The 22,114-nt window shown below is 37.3% G+C and overlaps 1 protein-coding gene across 1 annotated transcript in view; it reads right to left on the reverse strand.

Annotated features, from left to right (window-relative positions):
- The window catches only part of OCA2 (OCA2 melanosomal transmembrane protein), a 184,095-nt gene that overhangs the window by 68,450 nt on the left and 93,531 nt on the right, over window positions 1–22,114 (reverse strand). Inside the window, exons 16-18 of the mRNA XM_064408163.1 lie at window positions 13,746–13,893; window positions 12,270–12,327; window positions 10,748–10,856 (exon numbers count right to left, since the gene is read on the reverse strand). Of these exons, the coding sequence (XP_064264233.1) occupies window positions 10,748–10,856; window positions 12,270–12,327; window positions 13,746–13,893 (315 nt within the window). The remainder of the gene's footprint in view (window positions 1–10,747; window positions 10,857–12,269; window positions 12,328–13,745; window positions 13,894–22,114) is intronic.

Raw genomic sequence — 22,114 nt, forward strand, 5'->3', positions numbered from 1 at the left:
CATTTCTATCTGCCACAACTTTTCAATAGCAAAGTTGATTTGCTGTATTATATAAAAAAGCAAATCTCTTCATGAAAATGAAATTTATTTAGGCTGAACATAAAGGAAAGGTTTATGGAAATGCACTGCCTAATTTTCTTCTGACTGTTGTCTTGGCTGTTTTCCGAATTCTGTTAAAAAACAGTGGGCCCAACTTCACCTTAAATAAAATAAAGATGATGGCAGTTCCTCTTAGAATGCTACAAGGGAGAGTAGGTATGTGGTGATTTGAAGTAGCAGAATTTTAACTACTGTTTTGTAAAAACCTACATAACAACATAACATTTTCTCACATACATTTTGAATGTAATTACAACAAAGTGAAGAATTAAAGAATTTCTCATTACTCATGGGACAATCTGTGAAAATATCTTGGTATTATTCCTACCCTTCTGTCTGAAGTAACAATGAATCAACTAGAACATGCTATATGGAGATAACAATTAATCACTAAAGCTAATGAAGTAATACAGAATTGCAAAAGAGGTGGATGGAGCCAGGCATTTTCTATCACCATGAGTGTTATCAGCACACATTAGCTTCAAGCAGGCAGCTTTGCATGAGGGAACAGTGCCTGGCCTTACAATATTGTTCCCTGAGAATACAGACAGGCAAGGGAGGTGTCATCCTGCCGTGCTTCAGCAAGTACAGCTCTCCAGAGGGAAGTGCAAACACATCAGCTGCCAGCTGTGACTGCACAGAGCTGATTCCAGCTTGGGGAGAGGAGAGGAGAGGAGAGGAGAGGAGAGGAGAGGAGAGGAGAGGAGAGGAGAGGAGAGGAGAGGAGAGGAGAGGAGAGGAGAGGAGAGGAGAGGAGAGGAGAGGAGAGGAGAGGAGAGGAGAGGAGAGGAGAGGAGAGGAGAGGAGAGGAGAGGAGAGGAGAGGAGAGGAGAGGAGAGGAGAGGAGAGGAGAGGAGAGGAGAGGAGAGGAGAGGAGAGGAGAGGAGAGGAGAGGAGAGGAGAGGAGAGGAGAGGAGAGGAGAGGAGAGGAGAGGAGAGGAGAGGAGAGGAGAGGAGAGGAGAGGAGAGGAGAGGAGAGGAGAGGAGAGGAGAGGAGAGGAGAGGAGAGGAGAGGAGAGGAGAGGAGAGGAGAGGAGAGGAGAGGAGAGGAGAGGAGAGACTTTCTGGGAATTTTTTATTCACTATGAAGAATTTGGAAAGTACTAAGACACATTAAAGACTGGCTTGTCTGGGGGTTTTTTTGGTTTTGGTTTTTTTTTTTAGCTTACTGGACCACAAAAGAGAGCCATGAGGAAGAGAAATAGAACTAGTTTTAAAAAATAACTTCACATTACTCTAGTGAAAACAAAGCCCGTTTACTGTTCCACAGACCACTTCCTTTACTGCCTCTATGTGCCTCTGCTTCATAACAATTGATGCCCCAGAAGAGAATTTAGAGAGAAACTGAACCTAAATTCTATTTCTACCTGTTGAAAGGGATGACAGTTTCTATTTATTTTAGGGGAAAGGAAATGAAATTTTATTATAAAGTGCATCTTGCAAATTTATAATGCATTCTTCATAAGAAAAGATTTCCATGTCTTCTGCCTGGTGCCCAGAGGAAAAAAAAAAGTACAGTAGAAATTGCTTAAGGGCTTTGCTTTTCTTATACCCAGTAGGCAAAACCACCTTTGGAACTATACTTAGCTCATGCTGAGTGGAACACAATTGCAATCCTACTCAAAAAAACCCCCTTATTTTAAAATAATCAAGTAGATGAACTTGAAAATGTAAAACAATCTAATAGAGTAAAATAGAAGTCTAGAATTTGGAGGTTGGCAGGAGAAAGAAAGAAAGAAATTAAGGAGAAAAATTGCTGTGTAGTTTGTAGGCCTTTCAAATGCTCATTAAGAATTTGCATTCCTCAGCAAAAGTAATTTTAACCTACTACCTCATAGTAGCAGGTCAGAAACATAGAAACATAACAAGCTTCCACTGAACAAAGTGAAAATGTGGACTCTGCATGTTCACTTTACCTGCTCAGAATTTGGAGTTATGCATTCATGAAGACAGAAAATTTCACTTTTCTGGATACTGAAATGGCAGTTGAGACATTTGAACTGAAAACCAAAGTCAGGGTAACATTTCATGATCCCACTGATGGCCTGGGCAAGACAGCAGGCTGCTCAAGATGGGTCAAGATAATACATTTAGGTAGGAAGAAGTAAAACTGTGAAAATCCAGGTTGGGAAGCAACTGGATGCCAAATAATCCTCCAGAAAAGACTTGAGAAACACAGTGTATCACAACTAAATCTCATGGCCCACTGAAATACAGAACCAGGGCTATAAATAGTAAATTCTGTGAAGCAACCTCTCCTCTCCTCATCCCTGGCAAACCCTGAGAGTATATACTGCAAGATGCATACCCATTAGGAAATCTGAGGCAGAGAAGGAAGCACAATCAACAGCCTGAAGAACTGTTGCCTTAGGAAAGTTGCATAGCTGTAATAGCATGAAGTCAGAATGTGAAATCATCCACCGTTATATTGTAATGCCAACACCTAGCTTCATTAACTCTCCAAACACAATTTGATAGATGAGATGGGATGGCACTCAAAACAGAACTGTGTAAGAAAGAAACCTGGTTAGACATTTCTACAGCTGGGCACTCTGTCTCCAGAGATGAGCTGACAGATACATAGCCATCTATATCGCACCAACCTGTAAGTCTGAAAAATTACAGAGTACTCTCAGTAAAGGTCACTGCAAACAAACACACTCTATTGCCATAGCCTTATTGACTCTAGTGAACAAAAATAATTTCAGAGCTGCAAATATCAAGATAAAGGAAAGGTCGGCTTCTCTAGAAGCGAGCAATAAAGATCAAAGGCCGCACTACCAGATAAACTGTTACTTGTTCTTGGTTTTTTCTCATCAAGTGTGTGGGCAGCTGCATGGACAGGGGGTATTGGATAATGCATGCATAATTATCTATTTTTAAAGACAACCGTGACATTTCAAGGCAGAATTTTTGAAAACTATCCTAAAATAAATTAAGAATGCAAGGACCATGGAGAGCAGATCTCTTGTATTTTCGCAAGCAAGGTGTTACACTGACAGGGATGAATAACTAACATCTGGACCAGACTTTCTGAGTCCAAGTCAATGCTGGCTGCATTGACTTAGCTCCATTCCCACATTCATATAATTGTCAAATTTATTTTAAACTCATGTTCATGTACACCCTACCAGGAATACTTTCAACATGACTATGAATCAAAGATGTATGAAGTCTCTCAGATACAGTTATGTCCATTCTCATTTTTAAAAAACAGTTTGCATTTTCACAGTGCAATCAAGTCTCTATACCACATATCAGAGACCAGCAGGTCAGTCCCATGCAGAGCCCTTCTTCACCTCAATGTAAAAGTACTAGAGCACCTAAACCAACAGCATCACATGACACAAGAGATAACAGAGTAAATGGATGAAGCACAGGCAGGGAGGTTAAGAGCACTAAACAAGAACAAATATATCAAACTCCCCTGGCAATGGTAGCTGATGACACCTGGGGAAAAGGGATGCAAGCAGCCTCAGCAAGCACACCTACAAGGATCTGGAAGAGTCTCCATAAAAGTCTGAAGACTTTGAAAAAGGACAGCTCAAAGTGTTGGCTCTAAGCTTATATGTCTTTCTACATTGGACTGGATGCTCTCATCAGATGCTACAACACATTGCTTTGTTTATCATTGTCAGATCAGCAATTAAAGAAAGAACTTCAGTCATAGAAAGCAGCATTACAGCTTCATATAGGTGGAGCATTAATGGGAAATGGTAAGGGAAGAAAGAAATTGCCACAGACAAGAGTCCATGAGTACCTGCAGCTAAAAGAAATACATAAGATGATAAAAAAGAATCCAGGTTTATCAGTAACTCAGCTGTGGTTTGTTATAGATGATTGAGTAAACCTATGAGATGGTCAAAACCCATTTTAGGTGTAACAAAAAGCACAAGAAAAAAAAGCATATAATATACATCATACCTCAAAATAAAATCAGGTATAATGTAAGCTGAAAACTAAATTTGAATAAATAAAGTGTTAAGCTTCAGAAAGTATATAAAAATGGGCTCAAGTGAACTCAAGCACAGGAAGTAAGAAACCATCAATACCAACACTATTTACATCCTGGCAAAGAAGAGGAAGACACCCCTAACATGTTATCTTATCCCAGCAAAAAACTCAAGTTATCAACCCTGTGTTGTGACTCCTTCCAGCCTAAATGTGTGATGCTTAACACCCTGGAGAACATCAAAGGAAGACACTAAAAACAGGGGGAAAAAGGGAGATGATACTGGGATTATTCTTTTGGGTTCTGAGATTATTCTTTTTGGGCGGAGGGGTTTGGGTTGCTTGGTGGCTTGGTTGGTTTTTTGCAACAGTTTATACTGCATATTGTTAATGAGGTGGTTGGTTTTATTTTTTTTTTCTTTTTGGTATTGATTAGATAATTTAGATAATTTGAGTGTTAGTATTATCATAAGATGAACAATAACTGCTTGCTTTGGCTGCACTGGTTACAGCTTTCAACTTTTTACTGATAATAAATTCTCAGCTCCAGATATAGAGGATGTTCCCCTTTTTGTCCAGAATATCAGAAGCTTAAAAAGTCCATGGAGACTTTGAGAACAGGAGCCTACCACCATGTACAGAGAAGACAATCCAAATGTTTTGGAGGCCAAAGCCATTTACTTTACTGAAATATGTGAAGGAGTTTCCAGGCAACTACATATTATTCAGGATGGTATTTTTAGCTCTACAGAAAAGGTCCACAAATGTTACTTCCCAAGCTTTGCATCTGTTTGCCTAGTTTATCAAGTCATGTTAGAAACCTTTCCAAAATAATGAAACAAAATTTAAATTCAAATGGGGGGGGGGGGTGGCACAGGGGAAAGAGAGACAAAGAAAATAGTCATTGTAACAGATTTAAATGCAGTTAACAATAAAGTATCATTTGAGCCATTACTTAGGAATCAACACCTACAAGCTTTTATCAGCTAAAACTGATTAATTTCCTAGACCTTGCTAATTTCTAGATAAATGTTAGCTTTAGTGACAAATCAAAGACCAAATGTGCACTTTTCACAATGAGGATATATTGACATAGGAAGTGAAATATAAGATGTGCTAAACTTAATGTCACTCTTGGCACCTGGCCTACGTTTTCTTAAATCTGGATTATTCACCAGTTTTTATATCTTAATAGCTGTCTGTCTCGAGAGGATTTTTTGTTTTCTTAGGCATTAAAAATTATACATCAGCTTATTAAACTGGTCTATGGTTTTTGTCAGATATTTTATGAAACAACTCCTCAATAACACTGAGTAGCTCTATAATAACCATTTCATTTTAACTATTGCACAAATTAACCTGAAACTAAACATAGGGGAAATGCAAACACTTTCTTTTTTTCTTCCTCTCCATGGGGACAAACACATATTTTAAGTAGTTTTTTCTGTTTCTACAAATATCATTTTATTATTTGTAAACAAATGTAATATTTATACAATTCCACCATCACACAGAACAGTGGCAGAACATAGTTCAATCTATTTATCACTGATAAGAGATGGGAAAAATGTTCCAGAATGAAATTTCAAAGTATAGAATTAAGAGCCTTTGACATCAACACCCCTCTCATGCTAATGAGATCTGTCCACACCTTTCTCAACCCTGTGCTCCTCTACAAGGATATATAATTCTTTTGGATCTGAGGAATTCTGCTGCACTCTGAGAGGCAGGATCTTTCTCACAGGCCTGTGGGGGAGAGGTGCAAGTTTGAAAGCACTTTCACCATCCTAAAGAAGCCTCTTGGCACAAGTTCAAATGCACATACACAGCCTGTCCTAGGGTCCACATAAAAGCTGGGGTGGGGAATGGGGGAAGTTATTAGAGTTCTTCTTGAGCAGCTTCCTAGGATGCATCTTCAGAATAAAGCCACACAGACTACATTTATTTCCCTTGTGGAATACTGGAGGTTTTTCGTTTACATGATCACATAATTTAGTTGAAGATCCCTAAGTTAAAGACTTCTGCCATTGGTTACAGCACTGCAACTCATGCAAGATTTTACACGCACACATACTGACCCTAAAGATCTGTCTCAAAGTTGTTAGCAAAGAATCATTCCTGCAGTGAGCTCCTAATTTAAATGTTACGGAAAATAAATTAGATTAAGTTAGTTGTTAAAATCTTAGTGGGCTGCAGTAATGGAGAACTGCCATCATTGTTTCTAAGTAAATATTGGTATGAAACTTCACACATTCTGTGATGAAGAAACAAATGTAAGCAAGTTTGTGAGGCTCTCTAGGACTCTGCAACCCTCTCTTCTTCACTAAGCAAGCTACCTGATAAGTGCCACTCAGTTTCAACTCTATGATAATTATTGGTTCATCTATGTAAATTGCAGTGTAAGATGAAAATTGAGCATGTCCAATGAAACTTATGAAAATCCAAAGATGAAAATCATAAGCATGTAAAGAGGAGAAACATTAAATCCTATCCACTTTCCTGAATTTGAGAAGTGACTCCTCTCTCCAGTTAAGACAAAATTGTTGTTATAATTTGTATGATAGTCTCTGTAGACATAATGGAGGGAGGAGACTGTTCAACTGAGGCCCTTTCCCATTAAGGTATTTAATTTCTCATGTGAATGTGAACAATTTTTCTGTAAATTATGGAAATTAGTCAATAAATATGGCAACTGGTATTCAAAGGAGTGACAATAAAACAAGAGTCTTCCATATCTACCCCAACTGAATACATTTTTCCTTTAATGTTTTGGCAATAAAATAAAGAGAAGTCTGCACACATGGTCTACTAAAAAAAAAAAGAAATCAGTTTACATTAAATGAAAACAGTTATTTTCCTACTTCTCCACTATTTCAATCACAGTTTTAAAATGTTTCAAAAACGCAAGATACAACTAGTTATCATAAGCAGCAAAAAGAGATCTTCAGACCTTCACAAGTAGCTGTAGCAGAATTTGCAGACTAAGTCAACAGTCAGAAGTTAAACCACATCAATATAGAGGACAAGAGAAAGTTTTGCAGGAGAAAGAAGTCTCATCAAACAAGATAACCTTTGTTTGTAAATATTGAGGAGTTTTAGCTTTAGTGCAAGAATGATGAGGGAAATTCAGATCTAGGAAGTTTGCCTGACAGCAGTGATGTAGAATACTGACTATACACCTTGTCCTACTGCCCAGAAAGGTCATAGTGATCATGTTAGCCACTTGAATGTTCCTAAAGTTAGTTATAAGTTCCTAAATTTGGGGAGTTTGCTAACACTGCTTTGGTTAATCATACCAAAGACAAAACCAGGCTGAATCACAGCTGCTGACCTCCTCCACTGATTAGTGACACCCACAAAGGTTATTCTGAGGGCAGATGAAGCTAATTAGCTTAAATATTGGCTAATTTTTTGGTGCCATGGCTAAAGGATCACAGATGCCCATGGCACCAAAAATACCAGAATGGGCTCAGACAATAGCATTAAGACATGACTTCTCTGTACAAGTGAAAAAAAATCCAGGACACCTCTCTCCAGTGAGCAAATGGCAGTTCTTAATTATGGAAGAAGTCAGTGAATCCAAAAGATCTCTCCCTGTCCCCTTGCTTAAATAATTCACCAAAGGAACATGAGAAAAGCCATGGATGGTCACACCATAGGTTCACCTGTGCAAGAATCATGTCTTTAACACGAAAAATGGTGGCGATAAGGCAGAAATTAATATAATTTTGCTTTAATAAAATAAGGCAAAATTACAATTGTATTCCTCCTGGCATTCTATCCCAGCTTCCAGCAGCCAAAATTGAGGCAGTATCTCCTCTCTGAAACAGGAACTATCTCATCTCTTTACTCTTGGGTTTTCACCTTGTCCCTTGAATACGAAAGCAACAGTTTGTTGCAACCTTTTAGAGGAGAAGAAGACATTCCCATGTCTCAGAAACTAGTGAGCCTGGCTCTGGGAAAGAGGTGTAACCAGAGGGGGAAGAGAGCAAGGGTGAGGGGGTCTGCAAGAGCAGGCTGCCTGCATTGCATGCAGAAAGTGCAGAGAGACAGGCAAAAGCAGGGCCACAGAGATAATGGGTCCCTCTTCACAGATACTAGAAGGAACTGCACAAAGTTCACAGCAGCTCAGCAACTCATTGAACTGACTAAAACCAAATCAAAGATAAAGCAGCTTCCCCACAGAAGAAGAAGGAATTAAGCTATAAATTGATTTTGGTATTTTTTCTGACACAGTCACTTTGAGCGCTCCCTTCAAAAAATCTAGCTTAAAATTTCTACAGAATCTTACTTTATATTACTTTTTAAATCTTTTTTGGTCATATTAATATAGTCCAAAGCTCTAGACATGCCTGCCTAAAAGATAAAGTCAAAATAGTAGCCCCCCTCAAAGGGGTTTTAATTTCATCCTTTGTCATTTTTTCTCAGATGTTTTAATAATGCTTTATCAATAAAATAAAATCTCATGGGGCCAAATGAAAGCAGTATAGGAGTCTTATAGTTTTTAGTATCTGGGTTTTTTTAAGTCTCAATACTAATCTTTTATTAACATAGATATTTTATAGAATTACACAAAGTAAATTAATGAATAGGCACAAGAAAACTGAGTAAGAAGGAGTTCTGCATTTCAAAAGGCAGCTAAGTATGCAAATTTTATTATTTAAATTAAAATGTCAGTACCTTCAAATTATATTAATGGTTCGAGGTTCATAATGAAAAAATTGTATCAAGGCTTGGGACTGATACAGAATTTAAAAATCTTTCTAATTCTCTCTACCAACTGCAATTTAAATTGATTAGATTTCTAACACTTCAACCTCTGTATAAACCCTTATTCTGGTAGAAAATTAAACACTGAACTGCAATTTACTTTCATCTTTATGAGAAAAACATATTGAACAAATTTACCCAAGCCAGAGTACAAGATGTAATGTACATTAGGAAGTATTTCCATGCTTTGGAAGACTAAAATCCATAAGGCCTCACAGCAGCACTACTTCAGTAATGATAATTAAGTGACAACTATCATCAAGATAGTGAAATTCAGGAAGCAAAAATGAGAACCTGCAAATTATGGGACCTGTAAACTTATCAGTAGAAGTTTACAGGTTCAATTACTTTTCAGCAGAAATTATGTGCATACTTTAATAACTTTTATTCATTAATCTGACAGGTTTGCCATGAATGGAGAATGGGGAGAAATTATACAGAACACATACAGCCCTAATTTACTTTCAAGGTTGTTATTCAGCCACTGAGTAGCAGAAACCTAGACTGCCAAACATTCCATTTGTTTTCATTTATTTTACTGGCATAAAGCGGGACAAACAAGAAAGATCAATAGTTACTATATTTCCTCTAGCATTGAATTCAACTCCTTTGCAGTTTTAAAAAAAAAATTCTTAGCAGTAGCATACACAACTAGTGCTGTTTAGTCTTTAATGATTGTCTGGCTTTTCAAAAACATTTGGAGATGTTCTGCTTAATTCAAGAAGTTCTACATGGTTCAGTGCCATTTATCTGAGACACAAAAGTAAGAGTGTAAATTGATTTCTTAAATTGGCAGTATGAAGGTCTTTCTTATGTTTTCAGCTGCCATGACTTCAAATGCATTCAAATATTTTCAGCTGCTGCATTTTCCCAGACCTTATTAATGTAGTACATTTTTCTGTTATAATACAGCAGTTTAGCTTTTAATTTCTTGACAGTAGTCTTCATGGGCTGAAATTGCCCATTTTCATGGCAAGTAGTCTGTCAGCAGCAGATATGGAAGATCTTGCTTACAACCTGATCACCACTGTAGAGCTATAACTGGCTCTATATTTTGCATAGTAAAAATAAGTGTCAATGTATCTGTGTATATGATTATTGAGTTATTCATTATGAGCTATTCCTCTTCAAGACTGCTCCATCTTTCAGCCACTAAGATAGAAGTACATAGTGTGCAAATTCAGATTGCATGAAAAAAAATGTATTTGAAATTCCATAATCTTGAAGAGCTCAGCAGCCAAAAAAATTTTTTCATTTTTTATTGGTCAGTGCATAGGTAGGTTTTATCACTGTCTTTAAGCTAAATGTGAGATTCAATTGGGTTCTGGTTTTGGATTATGTGGAGCTTTTTCTCATAGAGATATACAACTATCTGTATAAAAAACTTCCACATATAGATCTATATATAGAAAGCACACACAGAGAGCTACTTTCATTTCACCCATATACAGTATCCTCCAGCTTTTATTTTTGGAAATTAATTATTATGGTGATAAAGTAATGGAGACTATAAATTATACAAAGAGCTTTCTATACTTAAGAAATGATGCCAAACTGCTTCTTTGTTCTCCCCTGGAGTGATTATTTTCTGATCCCCCTGATGCGTCCTGGTCATTCACTCAGTGCAAAAGATGCCAAGGTCAAATTTGCTCATTCTGTAATGTTTAGGCAGCTCATTAGTATTGGAAATCCAGAAAATGAAGTCATGAGCACTCTCTGTTACTCCTCCTGGAGTAACTGAGACGTGACTGAATTTTTAAAACCTGCTCTTCACTTCCCAGAGAAATTGCTGCTCAACCTGGTAGAATTGTGAGGACAGAAACACATGGAAAATGGCTTTCTGAAAAGATAGAGACTCAGAAAGATATGGCTGGCTTTTTTTCAAGGAGGCTGCTTATTTTACTTAGAACAAAACTATGAAACTTACCAAGATCTAGGTAGATGCCTGGAACAAATGAGTTGAGAAAAAACATAAGAATAACACATCCCAGCACTGTCAGACATTTGATGAGAAGAATTTTGTCTGTTATTCTGTGCTGGAGATAGACAGGAAAATAAAATTAGAAATTGTATTAAAGAACAAGCTATGTATTATGTATAGAGTTCAGAAAAGCATGTGTGAAGTGCAATCTGCTGTTCCTGTATTATATATTTCTCTTCAGCATAAAAGACAGAACTACCTGAATAGATTTTACAGGTGTGTGTTTTATGCATACCTATTAAAAAAACATGAATATGTGGTCCAACAGGTTTTAAGAGATACAAGTTTCTAGCACCTGCTGCATACATTCAGCTGTATTCAGGCACCCCCTCCACAATTTCAGTCCAGAGGGTGAAGTAGGGTTGAAATGCAACTCCTACCAAAGAGGTAATTCTGAGCACTGTGGTTTTGTGGTCTGGGAAAAAAAAAATCACCCTTCTTTTTTCAGGTGTGCTTTGAAAACCTAAAACTACTCTAGAGGTCAAATCTTTCACACCTCCTGTACAACTCTCATGTAATTTCCAAGCCCTTCATCTCTACAGAGTTTATACACCTCCATGCCCAGCTCCTGCTTCCCTGTACCAATCTCCTTGTGCCCTCAGCCCTCACACCCAGTGCTTTCTGTCGTGTCTCTGCTTTCACCACTGCTCCAGATAATCACTTTCTCCCAGACAGAGTTTGTCTCTTGTTTCCTGTAGTTTAAAGCTCTGCTAAAATAGAAGAAAGTCTCTGTTCTTTAAAAAGTTTGTCTCTTATGCAATGCCTTGAAAGGGATGTAAAGAAAACCTGTTGGGTTTGCTCTGGTTTAGTGTGACACCTAGGACAGTGTTCTCCCAGTCAAGGACTTGAACCCCAAGGAGTCCAATCAAGGACTTGAGCTCTCAGACACTGACCTGATTCATTAGTGATGCCAGTGAGGTAGAGAGATTGTGACACCTAGATAATTAAATTTAGGAGACATTAATCCCACTACAGCTTCCATCGTCCCAGTTTCAGCATAAAGACTTAAGCAGTGCTAGTGTGTGCACAACTAAGAGAACAGGATTTATCAAGTGGTTTATCCCTACTTGAATAATAAAAGCAGTAGTGCCACCAAAATGCATTTAATCAGAGTCAGCACTGGGTACATTAGGAGGAGTGTACTCTATTATCATTCATCATGGCTACAAACAACTTATCGACATCTCCTGAGCCTTTCTGGCTATGGATAAAAAATTTAGGAAAACACTGCTGAACCATTACTTCATTCTTCAAGTTATAGTCTTCTAAAGAACAAAAGGAAAAAAAACTAACAAAACTTCACCATGTGGTTCAGTAACCTTGTCTGATCAAGAAGCCAACCACCCTGGCTGCTAACTTTTCAGCTATCAGGAGAGTTAATAAATTTCCATTAGATTTAAAGCACTATCTCTCTATAAGGGCATAGCTTCATTTATCTGAATACTGAAAAAAAAAGCCATCTACTTACTTTTTTCTGAAGTTCCTGGATATTTGTTTCCCAGTTTTTATCTTCTTGTGAAATTTGTCTGAAAGAAAATGACACCTACTTTTTTCCAGAGTGAAATCAGAGCCCTGCCAAAAGTGTTGGAATAAATCCCTCTCATCACATATAGATCACCTCTTTCCCTGTGTGGAGTAACTCATACCACAAAGGAGTCTTGGCCTTCTTACATCCAGCAGCAAAATTCCCATGAGCATTCACTTGAGACTCCACTTCTGCAACAAGCTCCACTAATACACAAACCCTTCTGTTCATGAAGAAAGCCACAGGCTGGAAAGGGACTCAAGGGTACACACCTCAGTACAGGATCTGACTATCTGCAATGTGTAGCTCCCTTAACAGTTTCAGGAGCTGATGTGTGTGTCCCACTGCGATAAAACAAGGGTCGTGTGCTAACATCAGCAAGTCAGAACACACATGTTTCACATTTGCATTTTATAATGAAGTTTTTAAGATCCAAATAACTTCACTGTTATCGATGCAGTCAGGCCTCTAGCAAAAAGCCTTGGGCTTTGCAGTTCAGGAGCTCTGTTGTTAATGCTAATGAATTTTTACATTGCTGTAAATGTGCTGTGCTGGAAGAATCCTGATTTTCAAGATTAAATATACAGTTTTTATTTGTAAGTCAGTAGGGTCCTCTTTGGAATACCATAAAATCTGAGAATCTTAAAATCTTTTGAAAAGGAGACAATTTTAACAGTCTTATTTTTCTTGAAGTATTAATATTCTCACTCAATTCAAAATACTCAATATCAGCAAAAATTATGTAAACAATCCTATTATTGGAATAGTTCAATAAATATTTACATTTTCTTACTCAAAATCTTTAACAAGGTTATTAATTAAAATTAATTATTCCAATTTCACTTTAGGCAATTAACATCCAAAATATTTATCACTGCTATTCTCAGTCATCAAATTCCATGGCATAACATCTGTTTTTACTAGAATCTAAACAAAAAAAGGTCATTATTCCTTTATTCATAGTTTAAGTAAACTTCTTTTCTATACATAAAAATATGTCTGCACTCAGAAGTTCACGCTGAAATTTTGATTATGAAATAATTGTAAAACAGAGCAATTCACTGGTGAAATGTTTTTCAAACACACCTATTCATTGAAGAGAATTTGAAATTTTCAGTAAAAAAGAAAGAAAATCCAGCATCTTACTGTGCTGAAGCCACAACTGTAAAGAAAAGTGTCGTTACATATTTGTGATCTTTTTAAACCGAAAGCTGCCTGAAATTTCTAGGCTTTTAATTTTGAGTCATATTGACAAATATATTTTCCAGGCCTTGCACATCAGTTTTGTCCTAAAATAGTTTGTGTTTTACTGAGGCTGAGAGTGGCTGTTCCATCTCATCAAGACAGAGCTAGGAATGCAGGTCTTGTTCCACTGAAGATCCCTGAAATGAGAGGTTGGACACGCTGGTCCTTGCTTACCTGTGAAACGTCCTCAGCTTCGTCCTCAGGAGCATCTCCAGAGTCAGCACCTTCTGCATCAAGAGGCATTTCACAGCCGTCTCCTCTCTGCTGGCTGGGTTGATGCGCTGAGCTGTCAGCCTCCAAACATAGATCTCGTGTTTCAGCTCTGGAAAGAAGCAAAATTGCATCAATGTGAAGTCCAACACGTACAAAACCAGAGACGGGTAAAATATGTGTAATGTGCTCTGGACTCAAAGTTGTTAAAGTTATTGGGATGGTTTACCCAACACATTTCCACTCAGGAAGATGCTTTTGTCATTCATTTTGCAGAGTTGAATTGAATGAAAAATTAATAGAAATTTTAAATAAATTAACCACAAAGTCTCTTTTCAAAGGAAAAGAAGTACTGTCTTCAAATGCTTGCAAACATCTTCAACAAGCTTAAGGGCTAAAATTGTAGCCCATTCATTTTTCAACAGAAAACAAACTGTCAGTATACATTATTATACTCCTAAGAGATATCAGTTCCCTGTGTAGTCAGCAAATGCTCCTTCATGGAATTCAAAATAGACAGCATGTTTCCATTCACTCTGTGTTCATACAAGCAATTTTATCTATGTAAGCCAAAAGTAAAATCTGGCACTGTTATATGGAATAACATTTAATAGTATTTTAAAGGTTTCCTAAGAGGATTTAACTCTTGGGCACAGGAAATATATGTAAACACAGCAACCATCACTTTCAGGCTGACCTGGATGATATCTGATCCTGTGAAAATTCAGACAGACTGATTAACACTTCGAAATCAGACTCTAGAATCTTCTCAGAAATTTCAATCCTTTTTGATTATTTTTTTCCTTGTATCATTGAGGCCTTGGAGAATGACCAAAAAGCACGTGTTCCTGTTCAAGAAGGATGTTAAACTGGGCATGCCGAAAAACCCTTTGAATTTTACAGGAAAACACTAAAGAAATAAAATCAGAATATTCATTCAGAAACTGTCTGTGCGAATGTTTCCTGTTGAAGCAAAGGGATGTTTCCTCACCCTTCTTTTCTGTTCCAGTCAAATTTCATGTAATTGAAGATAATATGTCAAGAATCCAAGGTTTTATATTTTAAGATTCCTGTTCAATCAGCAAATTGCTCTTGTTCTGAAAATGGATGTGTAATGCTTTACATAATGTAAACAAGCAGTAAGAATAATTTATAAAAAAATATTTAGTTACATAAGAAAAATTTAAACACATTTTGATGTTACGTTTTATGCTGTAACCCTCTAGAAGGTGATACCTGCTATCAAATATGTTCAATTCCCCAATTTCCTTTACAACCAAGTACTCATAATGATAATGCAGAGTGAATCTTATAAAGATTGACCATGAGAAGGAATTAGACTCAACAAAACTCAAACATTTAATAACAAAATTGTGCCCAGAGTCTGAATGGTTGGCACAGAAGAAAGGCATTTGAAAAGCAGTTGACACACATGTTGTAAGGTTTATGTCGATAGATCTGCACACATCTGCGAAAGTGGTAATGCTTGCCTAAATTTTACAGTGTGGTCTTTTTTTAAGACCACACTCTAAAATTTAAGTGTGGTCATTTTTTAAGACCACAAATACAAATTCACACTGTCGAAATCCAGTTTATACCTCAACCACAGATTCCAAAAATATGGCAAATCAACAACTTTCCTTTGTAATATATTTGGTGGTTCTTGCCAGAAGCATAATCTGGAACAAAATTATATTACGATACGGATAGGTCTTGCTTATCAAAGGATCCACATGATTTCTGGCCATCATTTATTTTTGCATTAACATTTGTGAGACACACAAATATAACAGGAGTAATTTTCCACTCACAGAGAGGGAAAAAAAGGCCTTTCTGTACTTCATTCTTATAGGATTTTCAGTGAATATGACTGCAGCTTTGAAACTGTCATAAGTCCAAGGGAAAGAGTGTGTTTTGTCTTTTTCTATGGCAAAGGCTCATGAAGCATGAGCAGGCACTTTGCCGTTCTTCTTCCCTACAGTTTGTCTTTTCTGCAACAACTTTTCTGATGACATCCGTTCATCCTGCCATAGCATTTCTCCCCATCCTTCCAAGTGGAATTTCAGCAAGGGTTTAGTTGATAGAGTGAAGTTGAATCATTCACCACCTAAATGCAAGTGCTCCACAGTTATTTTCATACAGAGAACCTGTATCTTCCCTCCTTCAGAAAGAGGCAGCTATCATCCCTGCATCTGTGCCACAAACAAATCCACAGAGTGGAAAGCAGCATGACTTGTGTTGCAGATACCTGTTCCACATTTGAAATGCCCTGGGGCTAATCTCCATGTTGAGCAAAGTTGGACTGATGCTTTGTGATCTACCTTAAAAACTACATACGTGTCTTCACATGGCTTTGACTGTGTCTTTATGTACAGCAATTGCATGCTTGATTTTTCAGTCATTAGGATGTGAACATCTGACCTACTGTAGAGTTAACTTCAGAGCAAACTGTACTTGGAAAATTATAACAGTTGATAGAACTTCTATACCACAGCCCCTGTTGCAGAATGTTTCTCCTGCTTCCCTTTCATGCACATTCTTATTGCTAATAGGCCATTGTGGCATCAGGTGATACATATTTATTAGAAGTAGTGCTTTTTTGAAGGAAAAATAATGCAGAACCTTGAAGTCAGCAACAACAATTATGGCCAAAGTCCTTCGGGCCTTGCTATACTTCTCCCAGGTCATAATTGTAAAACCATTTAGGCAGCAACTCCCAGAGTCTGGGACCATCTGATATATCATGACATAATGTGTTATACATGGACAATGCAACCACAGAGTCTTACCAATCACTTAGAAATTACGGCCAAGACAGCACAAGGGCAGCATTTGGCTGCCACTGAATAGAATCACAGGACAGTCTCACACTGTTTCTCCATGTCCATAAGTTCTTGTCCCCACCTCAGATGAGATCTAATGGTTATATTACACCAGAGTGAGTTCTCTCCACACACTTGTCCAGCCCAATCCACAGGTTTTTTGCAGGGTTAGAGGTGGATCAGCTTCTCTCAGATGTAACCTGCCCCTGCCAGGTCTATTGCCAGTAACTGACATGGTGAGTCTGTAGCACGGCAGTTCCTCATTAAAGCAGCTGAATTAATGTTTGACTGCAACCATAGCACCAGTAGCCAAAGTGATAGAAGCAAAGCTGTTTAGTATGCACTAATCTGGAGCACAAAAACATAGGAAGGCTGCAGCTCAGCTCAGTCAGAGAATTCAGCTCATTATGATAACTACAACCTTTGTGAATGCCATACATTCATAAAGCCCACGAGGCACAACAGCAATATTCCTAGCATTATTATTTCCAACAAGAAAATAGAAAAAACTCCATTTCTAACAAGAAAATATTAATTTTTAGCTTAGTTATAGGATCAAATAAAGGCTTCTCAAACATGTAAACCCTATGCTGCTAATCTGTTCTGACTTTTTTATTGATCATATTTGCCCTGGAAACCACAAACATTACATCATGGACCCACTGAGTTTAACAAAATCTCAGCTGCTGACCTGGACTGTGACAGTTTAGAAAAAATTTCTTCATTTTAGAAAATATTCTTTATTTGAGAACTGTGTATTATTTCTGCAATCTGACAATTAAGAGTCAGATTAATTTTCACTTGAGTAAGCACACATTCCCTCCCATCCAGCTGCCAATAACAAAGAAGACATCCTCAAAAACTGAGTGTAATTAATTCCCAGTCTCAGAATCTGAAAAGGCCAGTTTTGTTAATTGAAGATACTCAGAAGAGCATGACCAACCTTGATGAGACGATAAGAATTATCATTAAATGACAATTTTCAACTTGCACATGCACTAACTACATAAACTATCTTTTTGCAAGCAACACAAGTTTGCGGCTGTATCTAACAGCATTCAAAGCAAGTTCATCTGAATATTTGTTTAGTTTTTTTCTCCACATGTTACTGTAGCTTACCTATTTTCAGTAAAGCTATTGTTTTTCATAGCCAAATTCTCAGAATGAGAATATTTCTGTCTAAATGCTAACTGTAAAGCAAATTAAATATCATGAATTCTAGCTTAACTAGTAATAGTAATATCTATAAATTTTAGTAATTTTTAAATCCCTCATATTATGTAACCAATCTTCTAAACATTATTAGATAATGTCATCTCTATTTTGTAAGTGCAGAAAATAAATCCAAAATTTGAAACAGATGAATAGAAAAAAATTCACCTTGAGGGATATTCCAGCTCAAACACTTATGCCTCTCTACTAGAGGCAGCACACCCCAACAGGACACAAGCATGAGCATCTAAATCTAGAAAAACCAACAAACAAAACAAAACAAACAAAAAACCACCCTGAACTATTTTTGGTTTTATTCCTTTGAATAGTGCAGTTGGTCAGTAGTGGATAAAGGTAAGCATAGGTATAAATTTTGCAGGGTCTTTGAAACTACATCAAAACATGTTTTGCCTTATTCAGCTAAATAGATGCAAAGGAACATAAGAAATGTGCACAATGCTGCATAAAGCAGTACAGAGAATTTATATAAGCTTTTCAGCTCAGTGTGATGTCTGAGGCCCCATTTGGTCTTAAAGGCACCTAATGCCAGCTCAGCTACCCAGTATGGGATTGCATCCATCACGTAGGAATTACAGGGCATCCTCATCCTGCAGCAGAGCAGCTGGAGCCTGGGCAGAAAATCACAAAGCTCATCATTTCAAACACCTAAATTAATCACCAGGAGTAATCTTCCAAGCAAGCTGGAGCAGGCTGCAGCAGGCCCACGAAAGAATCTACATTACAAGCCTAACCCTGATTTTACAGGGGAATAGTCAATTTAGTATGTGTGTGATGGTCACAAAGGACTCGGATAGAGTAATCCACAGGTGAGTTAGAGTTCTCATTACGTTTCAGTATGGTTGATAAAGACATACGTTAACCTTCAGTTGGCTTGTTCGTGAAAGACAGGTTGGATATTTCTCTTTCAGGTAACATGGGCTCTGATCTCATCTCTGGGTAAGTCAGACTTTAGAGACAGAAACTTATTTCAGTGCTTGTGCGTTTGCCCTCAGTTTCCTCTGCAGCAATTCCCCATCTTTTAAAAGCAGCAATCTGAAGGTATTTAGGTTCTCTGCATGCTCATTAGTACTTGCTTAATGTGCTTGAAATTCTTCATTCTGTTACACTGAGAATAGCACAAGGAAGTCAAGAGTCAAGCATTTTGAGCATGAATTTTTGTAAAATTTTACTCTAGCTTGTTTCAGGAAGTTTTTCTCAGGTGTGAAATCTAGAAATATAACTCCAGCTTATCAAATAGTTTTCATTCAGACTGCCAGACTTGCCAATGAAAGCAAATTTTGCTGATGTCTTCCATTAAACTACAAGTCTCCCTTAGAAGAAAACAACCTCTCAAATTCATTGCACTTTGCTCAAACACAACTAGATACATTCCAATCCCAAAACATTTAGCACAAAATGTAACTACTGCTGATGGTCTTTCAATACCAGAAAAAGTGCCACAAGTCACTACTTAGAGATGGTATTCCCAAGGATAAGGAAAAAAGAACCATAAAAAGATAAAGCCTCAAGAGGACAACAGTCTTTTGGAGTATTTCAAAAGATAATGCCTCTTCTAATGCTTTTAACAGGACAAGATGAAGAGCAAAACAATGCAGCCTACTTCAGACTCACCATAACCTTTATCAATGGTTTAGAAGTAAAAATGATGACTAATACAATGAACACACTTTGATAAATGAAAATAGCAGAGCAATTAAAAGTCTGCCACGCTTACACTTGTATTTGAAACACCATCACAGTGAAAGCTTTCTGCAGCAAATAAACACAGATAATATGTTACATAGAACTAAACAGTTGTTTTAACCTCTGTTTATTAGGAAGACCTTATGAACTCCAGAGCCATAAAAGTGAAAAACTTTGTCATAGCTTCACCCAAACACTGTTAATGGCAATCTTGTGCCTTGCCAACCACTGTATGTGCAATCCTTTCACAACTGAGGTCTGGATACAAAAACAGAGGGACACAGAGGCTGCAAAAGAAATAGGAGCTAGCACTAAGTTTTTCCCTCCCATCAGTGATTTTCCAGTACTCATTCCTTCCATGAAAAATGAGTATAATAAATTGTCAGGTGCTGCTCTATTGATTCAGAATGACACTATATTATACCTTCCTTCTGCATAAGACAGCTAAAATAATATTACCGTTGCCTTCTCATGATGGCTACATTATCAATGCACTAAGGAAATAATATAAGATTGTAATATTCTCCTTGTTTTGCAATGTCAGAATACTATTTTTATCATCTGAAGACAAGAAGAGGCAGATCAATGTTTTTCTTTTTCCAAGGGGAATACACTATCAACTCCAAAGCAGTTCAAAAGACATATGCGGGAATTAAAGCGTAAAATTATTGACCATTTTAAAAAATACAAAAATCTTCAACCTGTGGAAAGTAAATAACTGTACTTCTTTTCATTCCTGATCATCAAGAGAGCTATTGAAGGTGCAATAATGAAATACAGCTTTTGATTTGCATTTTCAAACATAAAACCATGGCCGTGGTAGATCCGGATATATTATCCAAAAACGACTAAACACAGTGTCTGAAGGCACATTAAGACTACCTAGTTTGAGACTGGAAGTCTTACTGTTCTTTCAAATAAAAGACACAATATGTACCAGAAAGATATTATCTTAGATACCCAGAGCATTCATAAGAAAGTTGCACCTTTTAGTTCAGCATGCTAACATTCACAGTAGGAGAGTTAAAATGTTAGCTATTCACTATTCAGTGTTAATATCTACAACTGGTTTGCAGAGAAGAGAGAAAAAGAGACCACACAAAAAAACCAACACACATTTTACTGTCCACATTGTCAAGGTTAAAAAATATTCCCTGTAAAATCCAATTAAATTAGCGTCTTAGCTGAGGACAGCAGAGTCTAGTGCATATTGCAAAACTTCCATTCAGACTGAGCTTAAAGTTGAATTCTTGAAAACATATTGAAATATCCCTTTCTTTGGACATTACTGTCTTCATAAACTGCTTGCTACTTTCGTCACTTGAACCAGCTTCCAAATTAGCTACTTTTCACTGATTCTAGCAAGATATGGTTCCTGAAGTTACAAATATGTTACTTGCAAAAATGGGCACTAAATATTGGAGTTTTCTTGCAAGTCATCACAGTGGTTCTTTCCCTCCTCCTCTCCCTTTTCTTCTCTTTGATAACATCTGTAGAGCTTCACGTGGAAAAAAGAAACAAATTTGCTCACTCATCTGGTTACTGCATTTACCGTTGTGGGAAAAAGCTCTGTGTTTTTCACACATTAAGCACTTTACATATGACTATGATTAATTAATTCCTTCTGTTGTCAGCTTTACATGCTGACTCTCGTACTACCATCAGTATTTTCCCAGCTGCTGCAGACAGAGAGTTACACCAGAGGGAATAACATGCTCCCCCCTCTCCTGCTATTACCACCCCCGCTTAAAGGGCAGATGTCTTTCAGCCAGTGAAAAAGTTGGAAAAAAGGAGTAAGCAACAAAGTAGAAATGGGGAGCTGGTGCCAAAGTTGTGCTAAGAGAAAGCTCTTCCTCTCTGGCAAAAGTGGCCAGTATAATAATATTTGTCACCAGAACATGTGCCACCCACTCTCCTGGGGATAGCAACCTTGCCAAACACTGCGGTCCACGTCTCTACAGCTTGACAGCTGAGACATAATAATGTATCGTTACACTTCCCAGGAGCTAAATAATGTATTCTTAACTCTTAAAGGAAGAAAAAACTTTGGTTTCATGTTTTCAGAGCGGCAGAACTGATAAGTTTAATTCCTGTTACACTAAGGTATTATTTCCCTTATATATTCTTTTATGAAAGTGTGCATACATACAAACTTTTCAAACTTTCTCAGCTTACACTTCAAGCCCTAGCACCTTTTGCTGTATCACACAGAACAAGGAGCAGCTTTATCAGCTAAAAACATGCTCAAAAAGGTCCTCAAAAATCCCTTCATTCTTAAAGACCATTAGATTTTCTCTCTCATGGATGAGCTCTTCAGGGTCTTCTTCTGTTTTGTTAGCTATGCTGCTTAAAGCCACTGCAGGTAGACAGTGGTTCCTTGGGAAAGAACAGGGATTTTTACTGCAGCAGAGGTTCTGCAAATCAGTCTGAAAGCCAACAGATTAAAAACATCGGTTATATATAGTGTTGAATTTAAGATAAAAATGTATCTTCATAATAAGAGCATTGTTCATTTTTAAGATTCATACGAATCCATTTTAATCATCTGTGTATCCTAAAGCAGCAGAAAAAAAAAGTTTAAGCACAAGGTGCACA

This window comes from Passer domesticus, chromosome 2, assembly GCF_036417665.1.
Source record: "Passer domesticus isolate bPasDom1 chromosome 2, bPasDom1.hap1, whole genome shotgun sequence".
NCBI lineage: Eukaryota > Metazoa > Chordata > Aves > Passeriformes > Passeridae > Passer > Passer domesticus.